We start from the raw sequence: 12,116 nt of genomic DNA, 5'->3' as shown, positions 1-12,116 counted from the left end.
TGTCCTGGAGCACCGCACTACTGTGACCAGAGGTTGCCATCGCCAATGCAAACTGCCTGCCACCTGGGGAAGAAGGTGTCATGTTTTGGTGGAAACACAAAAAAAGAAAAAAAAAAGAAAAAAAGCATTGGAAGGCGTTTTCTAGTCCCTCAGGAGTCCTAATCCTATCACTAGCTGTTAAAATAAAGACCGTTTTTGTTGAGTATTTTTATCCCTCAAAATTAATTTACAGCACATCTGCCACAGTAGGATATACCATTTCCCTAAAGAAAATTGCTATTTTTCTTGCATAAATGTGCTCTTCAGTGGCACGCCTATAATATAGAAAGCATTTGTGCACAAACAGTTCATTCTGCCCTGGTTATTTTCCCTGTCATAGCATGAGTATTTTTAGCCCTCATGTGATCCTCCAGTATTTTCCAGCTCTGCTTTAGTCATCCTGCTCTCACTGAATATTTCAAACTGAAATGTCTAACAGCCTTCAGATCTAAGAACCTCTCGCATTTTTAGCTTACAGGTAAATAATTCATTTTATTAAGCTGTTTTTTGCCCACGTATTTTTGACACCCCACACCCATACACAAAGCAGTGCTCCATGGAGATTTGCTCTGACATACAGGAATACTTACGTAAGACACTAAGCTAAAATCCTGACAACCTGATCACCATTTTCAATTTGATCAGACGAAGCTTTTTCTGCAATTTTCCACAGGGAGCAGCATTAGAACTGGCACAAACAACAGTGCCCTAATATTTTAATCCCTTACCATAATTCCGACCCTACATTTGTAGGCTGTTTACCACTGCATTAGAGAAGAGCGGAGGCTGTAAGAGATCGAAAGTCGGCTCAGGGCTGGCAGATGGCAATATATCCAGAAGCAGCTGTGGTGCTGCTGGCAGAGAGCCTGCAGCGGTGGTCTGTGCTGCTGGCTCCACTCCTTGAAGGATGAAAACATACTCATTCCCCCAGCAGGGAGCTGCCTTTACCTGGCAAATCCTTGCTGCTCCTACTCTTTCTAGAAGCAGCCTTTTACACGTGTTAGCAAAGCCATCCACCTGCTGTACGGTCCTCAGCTTGGCAACTAATCGGCTCTGTCTTTCAAGGAAGGGATGAGGCAATGCGAGGGTGGCACAGCAGAACAGTCATAGGGACCTATTTATGCTTCTGTTTCCGAGCTGCATCATCCCTGACCTGCACTGACTCCTCAGTCGGATCAGCTTTGGAAGGAGTAGGGCCACGGCTCTTGGACTGCTCCCCGATCAACACAAAAACCAGTGCCTTTTCAGATTTCCTGAGCTTCGGTTTGTTTTAAAATAATTTTTAAAAGATGAAATAAAGATCACACTCAATGTTTGCGGAGATATAGGTGAATATCCACATTCAGGTGTGGAGAGCAGCTAACTGGTACCATGGCTCTGTCAAGCTCTAGCGTCAGATTAACATACCAAAAAAAATTGTATCTCATGGCAGCTACGTTTAAGGATTTGACCACTTTCTTGGCAAGTGAAAGACGTATCTTCTTCTGTCTCTGAAAATGCAGAGTTAAAACAGGGTGTTATAAAGTAGCTATTAATAATTAAAGACATCAGCACTTGCTAAATCACTCGAAACAAAACTCTGGCAAGGGCACCAGAAGAGTTATCCCATGGAACAACAGGAATCATCTGAAACACATATGAAATTACTAGTAACTAAATAAATTATTCCTTTAGAAATGTGTATATTTGATCAATTTAGCATAAGCATACTTAAAAGTCTGACAAAACCAAAACCAGTGTGAATGAGTGCCTGTATGTCTGCTTGCTGCTGACACTTAACAATGGACGCGTACATTTATGTATGTCCACTGCACACTATTTAGAAAACCTTCAGATTATCCTGAAAGATCTTCTGGGTTCTTTATTTTCTTTTGCTATTGCTTCTGTTCATTTTGTTAATGACCTGAAACAAGACAGTACTAACATTTCAAAGCTTCACCATTAATGTAGAGCAAATCACACAAATTAAAAATGACATTAAAAAAAAGAAAATGTACCAAAAAAGAGGCAAGCTACTGTGGCAAACTGCTCCAGATGCTGGCAAATGCTTACTGCATTGGCGTAAGCTGCATGAAGCAGCCCATAATGTTTACTGCTCCCACAACAAAGTCAGTGGAAGTAAAGCTGTGCCCAAAACCTCAGCCATTTCACTCAGGTCCCAAGAACACAGAATAACAAAATAATCAAAGTTACAGACAGCAGTTTAAACTATGCCACCTGATGTTGCTCTTCCTCATGGGCACATTCCCTCTCAGTGTCCTGCCTATTATACTTCTGGACAATATTTACATTAACAATGAAGGAAGCTTTCCATGAAAAAGCTAACTCTCACAGCCACATGATCTTACCAAAGCTCATCACACTATATCTCAGTTGTCCTATTCCATACAAGGGCTGGGAGGTATGGGACATGCTCTTCATACAACCAGCAACACCACACAATATCACTGCATTATCCTCCATATCAACGAGCTGGTTCCACCCTGGTAGCTAGTCTATTTCTCTAGGATTGTCAGCTTATTTTGGATGACACAACTTAATTGGGATGACACATTTGTGACTTCTGTGCAAACAGACCACCTGCAAGAAAAATTAACAAGCATGGTAAAGCTTCTTTTCCAGTTTCTCAGCTGGACAATACCATGACATTGGTGCTTGGGTTTTTTGTTTTCAAAAGGAGTGCAAGACATCACACAGGAAAGCATAGCATAACAGGCCCTAAAAATCAAAACTTCAGACACAAAATTGTGCAAAACAAAGACGTAAACAAGCTCTAGAGGCCCAGAGCAGCACTGGCCTGCTATTAGATGCTCGATTTCCTGGAAGCACTAATGAGCTGAAGGCAGCTGGCCAAATACGCCCCACTGACGTCAGAACTGATCAAAGCAGACCGCTGAAATCTGGGTCTGATTCCAGAGCGTAAGCCAAGCTAAAGCTGAGGTTGCCTCATACCTGCACCATCCCTTTGCCAGCACTGGTGCATATCTGAGCCCATGAGAAGACAGGTCACAGAATTAAGGCAACTGAAAATTAATCATTAATTGAGGACTGGGTTAGGATGAATAAAATAAAACCAGGAGAGACCAATAAAGGAATTAAGTGTGCGTGCATGCGTGTTTCTGTATGCACAAACCTAGATATCTACAGGCAATCAACCCCAGTAGCACTTGTTTAGTGGTAATTTTTTTAAAAATGTTATCTGCTCTCCTGTTCGCTTAGCTCTCAGTTATCAAAAAATGGCATCTGCTTAGTGACCAGACATGCCCATATTACATAAACACGAAAGATCAAGCTTTGTCCTTTGGCCTGTTCCAGAAACCCCGATGTGGTTTAACCCCCGTAGGCAGCTGAGCCCCCACAGCCACTTACTCACTCCCCTGCAGCAGGATGGGTGAGAGAATCACAAGGGCAAAGGGACTGAGAGAAAAACAGTTTAACAAGTCAAGCAAAAGCCATGCACACAAGCAAAGCAAAATAAGGAATTAATTCACTACTTCCCACGGGCAGGCAGGTGTTCAGCCATCTCCAGGGAAGCAGGGCTCCATCACGTGTAACAGTTACTTGAGATGACAAACGCCATCACTCCCAACGTCCCTCCCTTCCTCCAACTTTTATTGCTGAGCACAATGTCATATGGTATGGAATGGTCAGTCGGGTCGGATGTCCCAGCTGTGTCCCCTCCCAACATCTTGTGCACCCCCAGCCTGCTGACTGGCGGGGCAGTGTGAGAAACAAGAAAAGCCCTGACTCTGTGCAAGCACCCTTCAGCAGTAACTACAACAACCCTACACTATCAACACTGTTTTCATCACAAGTACAAAACAGCACCATACAATCTCCTATGAAGAAAGTTAACTCTATCCTGGCAAAACCCAGTACAAATACAAAATAAAAAGTTAAAAGACAGAGGTATCTTTGGAAAAGAGCAATAGTTGTATGTTGCTCACTTAAGAGGACTAGTGTACCTGAATGATAAGCACATATAAAATCAGAAATAAATTCTTTTTTTTCCTTCTGGTCAGCCCTTAAGATTTGGAAGCATTTACACTCACCATAAAATATAAAAAAAAATAAAAATCAGTCTGTGCTAACAACTTCCTGTAAGGGTGGAGGTGTGAGAGAGGAACACAATCCATTTAAGGTTCTTGAATACACTTACACATACCACATTCGGCGATAAGAAGGTTAAAAGCCTTTATCTCTGTCTCCACCATCAGACATCACTAGAATCCACCACATTGTGTACATCGAGGGTTCAGTGGGGGACACCCTGTGCCCAATAGGGCTGGGCCAAACTAGAGCACACCACAAGAAGTCAACTTCTGCTGTCTCAGATGCTAAGCCTAAGATAAGGCAAAGAATGGCCCACCCACACAAGGAAATTGTTTTTAACTAGTATTTACGTAAAATGGATCACAGTTTATAAATATCTTCAGAGACAGAAATGGAATTCTTTAAGATGCACAATACCTGCAGTTGGAGAGTTTGCATGGTGAGACTTTTTGGGCAGGTTGAAGATCTGTTCACCAGGATCTGGTGGGGGAAGAGCATCTTGCCCTTGTCGAGCTTCCACAGGATCATACTCCTTCCCATCATAGTTAGCATCAAAGAACTTCTTAAACCATTGAATGAAATCTAAGTTGTCTTGGAAGCGCCCTTTGACCAGTTTTTCCACGGGAATTACCTGAAAGGTAGAATAAAGGTTCCAATAATATATAATTGCCATTTATAAATATAAAAATTACATATAAACACTTATTTGAAAAAATCTACTAACTATATCAGCATATATTTCTCTGCCATTGTTGTCTTCATAAAATAAGGAAACTATGGTGGATTTGCAAGTTTTCTTAAGAAATAAACCCAAAATAAAACAAAGACCCAGCCTTTGAAGTGGCTGTACAGTGCATATACGTAAGCCTTTATAGCTGCTCTTCCGCGGAGTTACTCCTTTCTTATTGCAGTGACAGCCACGATTAATGAAGCTGTTCTGGGAGTAACACTATATTCAACTAACTAGGGATTTCTGGTTTTAATAGACACGCATACTAAAAATGAACAACTCTTCAAAAGGTCCAGACGGGAGTTTCTCGGTCTCTGTCCTACTCTTTAAACTACAAAAAAACCAGCAGCTTTTCCAAGACATGCTGCAGTTCAAACCAACCTACATTTTGGTAGTACGTGTTCATCATATGAACTAACCCTGAGGTTTTAACCTTGTAATTTTTTTCCATTTTATGTACAGCTATACATAGAACAGTTTGTGGACATGTAGAAGTTGACTACAATGCCTAGAAAGTTTTAGTAAACCAAAAAAAAAAAGGCTATGGGGATGTCTCCATATCCTGCAGAATTTTTCACAGAAATTAAGCCTCCAAAAGGTGCCTTGGGCCAATATTACAGTGTAAGGAGGTGGTTCAGCATCGTTCTGCAGGAGGCTCAAGCTTCCCAGATGCTGTGGGCAGACAGGGACTACGAAGGGAGTGCTGCAGAAGGAGAGCTGCCCTGCCTTGCTTAATTCATGCAGCTGATTAAAGAGCCAAGTTAGATGGATCTTAATGTCTCCTGAATACATTCAATTTTCATCTGGAAAAAGGGTACCCTAAACCATTGCAATTTTTCATTTCTTCTTCAAGGTTAAGCCAACTGTGGAACATTTTGTAAGTCTACAATATTCCTACAAGGATTAATGTAGCATTTGGCCTGTCCTTTCAGGTTGCTGCTTTGTATCTTAATTCTGCATTGAGAAAGTATAGCACGTTTGCTCCCTACAGAAAAATTGACAATGTTAACTTTATTAGGCTTTCCAAGTCACACTGTAAACAGAAGCTCTACAACATTTCAGGAAATAATGAGGGTTTTCCATTGCTTTAAAAAAGGTCTTACAGGATGCTCTATTAAGACTGTTTAAATTTCTGAATAAGGCAACGATAAAAGCCAGAGCAGAACCTTAAAAGGATATACAGGTAGTGCATCTGTGTAAAACTAAAAGTATGACAACATAACTTTCATTACTCATTTTTATCAACCCAGTAATTTATATCAACGAGTCTGTCAAACTCACACATTCAAGCATAAACCAATACCTCATGGCTGAACAAGCCATTTTTTAAGAGTCCTCCATTCTTACAACATCACATATGCTGGTCAACCTATCAAATAATTGGATAAAATATTCCAGCTCTTGAATACTTTAAATTCCTTAAACCCCATTTTGTGCAAGAAACATAGAATACTTATAAGAACAGCATATTTCCAAGTTATTTTGTTGGAAAATCAGGTCACCAGTAATTTCACTGTATCTAAAATCAAGGTTCACAGATGGTAAGGAACTTCCAACACATGGTATTTTATCAAAAGGGTCTCTGATATTAAGATATAATGAGTTATGCTGCACAATTCCTGAGCGAGCACATGGACTCAATTTTCACTGTGTACCTACATGAGGCATGACAAATTTCTTCCTTCATGCCTAAATACCCTTTTCAGATTATGAAAGGTCAAGAGCATCTTCACATACAACTTGTAACTCCAGTTCTCAGCACAAAAGCTGAAAAAGTGTATTTTGAATATTTTGAAGTTTATTTCCCTTACTTATTGACTTCACTGAGTTTATACAACTTCTGAAACTTGTAGTGATTGAAATACAAATACTGAATGCCTACCTTATCCACATTCATTCTTTTAAATGACGCTTGCAGAAGTTTGAAGTTGTGAATGTATTCATGCTCCAGCTTTGCTTGAAACTTTACTTTCTTCAAGCTAATGCACCCTGGGAACAACATGTCCATGAACTGGCAGTAAGCTGCTCCTATAACGAGAGAATGCATTGATGTTAATCCAGATGCACCCAGCTAAGACCAAATGGCATTTAATGTCATTAGTAGAAAGCATGAGCAGAAAGCAACAGTGCTGAATAAGTCCCTGCTGTAATTCAACTTAAAACTATGCACCCAAGCTCTACTTGTACATTGAACAGTGGGACATATTAATGTGGGGTTTTTCCATTAAATCTGGATGCATGACACACTGCTGTGTGGCATCTGAAGATCTACCAGGACTAGTGCTAATTAAATCTTTCTTCTGTTTAAAGCTGATGTTCTTGGAGTCCCTGTACACAGCAGAACTGTCCATACAGTAAGAAGATCACAATCAAAATGGAAATCTCTTAATAAGCTCCCTCAATCCTCACAGCCTCCTGAATTCAACCAAGCCAAGATCATCTTTATTCTGGCACTTTTAGCCTAATGTCAATCACATCCAAGACAATCATTCAAGATTACAACAAACCATAATTTAAAACTGCAAAGCTCCAGCTTGTTAAAACATACTAGTCAGTTCCCATTCCTCTAAAACAAACCTCCTTACTGATTTTTCTCTCCTGAGGAAAGCATTTAAAATAAGCAGACTTTAGCATAGTCTACCCACTGTCCATAGAACTCGGAAGCTGGGCTGCCAGCTTTAGTTCTGTCTCAAAACAATATGATTTCTAAGTTCAACTTCGACGGCTATCTGAATTTACATATTAGTAGATAGGGGGTGTGTGCACAGCTAATCCAGCCCAGAGCAGCAGGTATATGGAAGAATTTCTAAATGGTGTACTGACTCCTGTTGATAGGGATAGCCTTTTCTTGCATGCAGGGAGCTTCCTCTTACAACATCATCATGTCGCTGTCCTTTGCAAAATGAGTTTTTACTGTTGACACGCTCAAGTGTTTGGAAATTAAGGCTGAAAACGTTTGAGGAAATCAGAGGAAAACCAATTTCAGTTCTTCTTCAGAAGAGGGTTTTCTAGTCCAGCAAAGATTTGTCAAAGTGCGTTTGTGAAGCAGAGGGCTGTAGAGCATGCAGCCCAGGTGCTTAAGCACGCAGGGCAGGGAAGTGATCACCCCCATTACTCATGACAAGTTCAATTTCACTTCCACACAAAGGACTTTTGCGCATTTAGTGCAGATCAGTTTTGACAAACAAATGTCTAGATCTCACCTAACAGTTCAGCTCAGTATCAACGACAATGATTTTTATAAAAAAAATAATAATTCTTCTGAGTGCTTACACAACAGCCAAATTAACAGGGCAGACATCTGGCTTGCCCAGTTTTACAGGAGGGGCAACAATAATTTAAACTTTAAGGCATTTTTCTCCGTGGGTATGCATGTGTTTTGACAGGACCAACTTTATGCATGAGATAGTTCTCATTCTCTGTATCCACTCAACCATAATATGTAAGGTTACAGAGCTCGTAACTTCCCAAGAAGAAAAGCAGAGTTTAAGAGTGGAGTCCAAAAAAGCTTCCCAAAACATGGATATGAGTTTTGCTAAGTGACTTATTGAGATCAAGCTTTAGTGCTGAAAACCCCTGCCATTTTTTAGAAAATTATATTCATGTTGCCTAGCTTTGTGGTGGAAAACTGTTATACAAAAATCTGATTTTCCAAGGACTCCTTGTGCTTAGCTGTTTGTAATGGTTTTGATATGATTAGGAATCAAAGCAAAATATTCCCTAAAGGCAAAAGGAGCCTTCTGGCAAGTTACAAACATCAGATGACAAATTTGCATCTTCTTATAGAAAGCTATATAAACGCAATTAGTTATTCAAAACTCATCCTTAGCAAGAGAACTGGTAAATACGTGGCAACAGAAGAATGACATTACAATTAAAAGCATGCATCTACAGATAATGCATGACTTGACTGCATTTATTACTATTTAATTTCATGCAAAAGGATTATTATGCAATCATTTCATGTTATAAATTGAATTTGTTCCTAGCTCTGTCCTTTCATCCTCCCCACACCCCAGTTATAAGCTTTACTCTGATATCTAAGTAATTGCCTGGAGGCCTTGAAAATGCACTGTGCAACCTTTCATCTAGATCCTTTTAGAAAACTAGAAACCCAAAGTGTTCACATGAGATTTTCTCCTTCTGCTGGTAATGCAAATTCCTTCTGCATGCCTTTAGATACAGTCGTACTAGGTTTAAGACTCTAGTTACGGTATTTCCTCATGTTTTCTTCCCATCATGCTGGCAGTTGTTTCTGTGTCTTCGCCAGCCAGGAGGTGCTCGTGGGTTTGCATGACACTTGAGGGCAGAAAACACTGGACCACATCCACACGACAGCACAAACCTGTTCTCCGATACACCACCGAAGCCAGCCGCCAGGCCATTTCCCCAGCAGGAGGATTTTATCACACTGGCAAACACAATTTATTAAAACACTCCTTCGTGAGGTACAGAGGCAACATGCAAACACAGACTGAACTAAACACAGTAAAATATAATGAGAAAACTCTTCTTGACTCCCACAAGGCAGACATCCTCCTACCACGGCAACAGGAAAAAGCAAAAAATACCATTACAGTCAACTGAGACTACCCAATTTTGGGCATCGAGGTTATGTACTTATTTAATATTATATAGATATTTATTTATAATTTAAAATTTTACCCCATAAAGCTTGTAGCTATCACATTGCGTTTGAATGCTAAATGTCAGTGCAGCATAATGGGAATGCTACTTTCTCTGCTGCTCATTGCTGAGATTTCCTGCAGAAAGAGCAGCCCTACTTAAGTCACGCAAGATTGGGATGCCTTTGCCTCACGGCCGCAGCATATGCACACGTAGTCCTCTGTACACTGGACAGCACTTTAGGCCTATCCAATTTACCATACAACTGATGCTTCAATGTGGGTGCATGGGAATGGAATATTTTTAACACAACGAAAGTGGCAATAATGACATCATGGCTTTTGACATAACTCTTTCATAATTTACATGAACACAAGGATTTTTATGCCACTATATTTTATTCAAGACTTTAAAACTTCCCTACATCTTCTGCAAGATAAACCCCTGAATACAAAAAAAAAAAAAAAAACCAAACAAAAAAAACACCCCAAAAAAACCCAAAACACACACCACAAAAGAAGAAACCAAACCAAAACAAAAACTTAACAAATCTATACAGAGGAGTTGCAAACATATTACTTGTCCAGAATGGCTCTCTCAATAACTCTGTCTCTACAACCAAAAGTCTTTTCTATGCATAAACATGTACATATACACACACAAAACCAGCAATAATTGGAAAACTACTCAAATGAGAGACAAAAACCACAGCTGGTAGCACTGCAGAAGAGGGATCAATGTTAAAACCCTCTTATCCTGTATTAGCTAACAAGCAGTTAGGAGCCACTGGCTGAAAGCCCTTTCACGTTTTGATCTGGAATATTGATGCTGCCATTAGTTACAGAAGATATTCACAGGCCAGACTGTTAAATCAACCTGCAAAGATGGCTGTGCTGGATTACAGCCCCAGCAGCCGCTACTTTTGGCCTGATTAGTGAGCAGGAAGAGTCCAGCAGCATCACAGGGTTTGCAGGCGTTCGCTGGGCTTCCCACACCATGCTCAGGGCAGAGCAAGGGGACTGCACCCATGGGGCTGGGCAGGCAGGCAGCTGCCAGAGGAGGGGAAGGGATGCTGGGGCAGAATTAAGACACAGAAAAACAAACTGAGCATTGAAAAGGTTATTTATTTTTTTTTAAAGCTATTGCAATTAAAGAGTTTTGCCACATGCAGTGGTAAAGCTGGAAGCTTCTACCCAAACTATAAAATCATAACATTTTTATAGCATTTTCAGAGTTGTAAATAATCTTTTGCTACTCCCCCTGGCAGTAAACAACACTGAACTCATTCTAGCTTTTGTCCTACACTTTCCCTGCTTCTACTTTCCTTCCCAGACTGGCCATACTAACTTACAGTTTGCTCTGAAGCATATGCACTCTGCATCATTACAGATTTTCAGTTTTTCTCCTTCTCCTCTTCCATCTGGAAGTTAATGAATCCAAAAAAGTAAACAAACATTTTCTGGATAATCAAAGGTACTTCTGCTTCTGACTATTTAAAGCACAAGGAAATTAAAGGAGATAACAATGGAAACAAGAGAAGCCTGTTTTCCTGCAAGTTTTCACTGCTTGGTAAACCTCCTAGATTTTAGCTGGAGAGCAAGATTGAATCCTTGGTATTTTTGGTATTTATGTTTCTATATTTATAAAGGAAAATGAAAAAAATATTATTTGCAAACTAACTTATTTAAATATACTCTATTTAGTACTTAGTATACTAATAAAGTATTTAGTAGAAATACTATAATATAAGCTCAGGTATGCCCAAGTTAATATTTGTCCCCTGTAGGAGCAGTCAGGTCAGTCCTTCACATCGCATGTCAGAAGATTGTCCCTCCTTGTTCACCCCTGCAGTGTGTGGGAGCAAGATCCCAGAAAGTCACATAAAACCCCACCAGCCAGCAGGGACTACAAAGGGCCCATGAAAAGACAGGGCCTGTCTGCGTGGGGGCTGCTTTATTTTAACTCTGATGTCCAAACCACAGCACAAGGAGCTACACTAGAAATTCACTACAAATACTTAGTAAGAATTTTGTTCTAAAATGAAATGCAATTCAAGGTTAAACCTTTTAACCAGGCCTCATTTTGATTTTTACATACTCATTTTTGAAAAATCCCATTTGGGAAAAAGGCTGACCATACCTTTTTCTGTAATTAGAATTTTTTGTTTGTTTGTTTGTTCTGCTTCTGTGGGAGTGATGGCTTCTGACTTAGATATCATAGTATAGATTTTCATTTAGATTTCAAATATGGGTACCCTGTTATGTCATTCAAAGTTTTTTGTTAAACTGGGCATGTCTGTGAGCATAAAGTTGTCCTACATACAGCCACACATTTAAGAAACAACACAATTCACGCTCAGCGCTCCCCTGGAGACCACAGTCTTCAAATTCCTATTTGCATTTCCAGCAGCATCTATATGACCTAGAATATCAGTCAAAACAATTCTATTTCTCCAACTAAAAATAAAAAAAACCCAAACAAACAAATCCACCAAATGATTTAAGAGAGTTCATCCCATTTCCTGGGGAATGTTCAAGCCCACACCAACTCACTGCCCGCTTAGTTGCAGAGAAGCAAACATTTATGGGGCTGTGCTTCCATGTAGCTATTCTGGCCCAAGCTTCACCCTTCCCAGCAACAGTCTTGGGAGGCCACTTAAAAAAAAAAA

The 12,116-nt window shown here is 40.0% G+C and overlaps 1 protein-coding gene across 1 annotated transcript in view; it reads right to left on the bottom strand.

Moving 5' to 3' along the window:
- MAPRE2 (microtubule-associated protein, RP/EB family, member 2) overlaps window positions 1–12,116 on the bottom strand; it is a 35,793-nt gene that overhangs the window by 17,358 nt on the left and 6,319 nt on the right. The window contains exons 2-3 of the mRNA XM_010076057.1: window positions 6,705–6,850; window positions 4,510–4,723 (exon numbers count right to left, since the gene is read on the bottom strand). Coding sequence (XP_010074359.1) covers window positions 4,510–4,723; window positions 6,705–6,850 — 360 coding nt within the window. The remainder of the gene's footprint in view (window positions 1–4,509; window positions 4,724–6,704; window positions 6,851–12,116) is intronic.

This window comes from Pterocles gutturalis, unplaced genomic scaffold (assembly GCF_000699245.1).
Source record: "Pterocles gutturalis isolate BGI_N339 unplaced genomic scaffold, ASM69924v1 scaffold10723, whole genome shotgun sequence".
NCBI classification, from domain to species: Eukaryota; Metazoa; Chordata; class Aves; order Pterocliformes; family Pteroclidae; genus Pterocles; species Pterocles gutturalis.
This window is presented reverse-complemented; position numbering and strand designations above follow the sequence as displayed.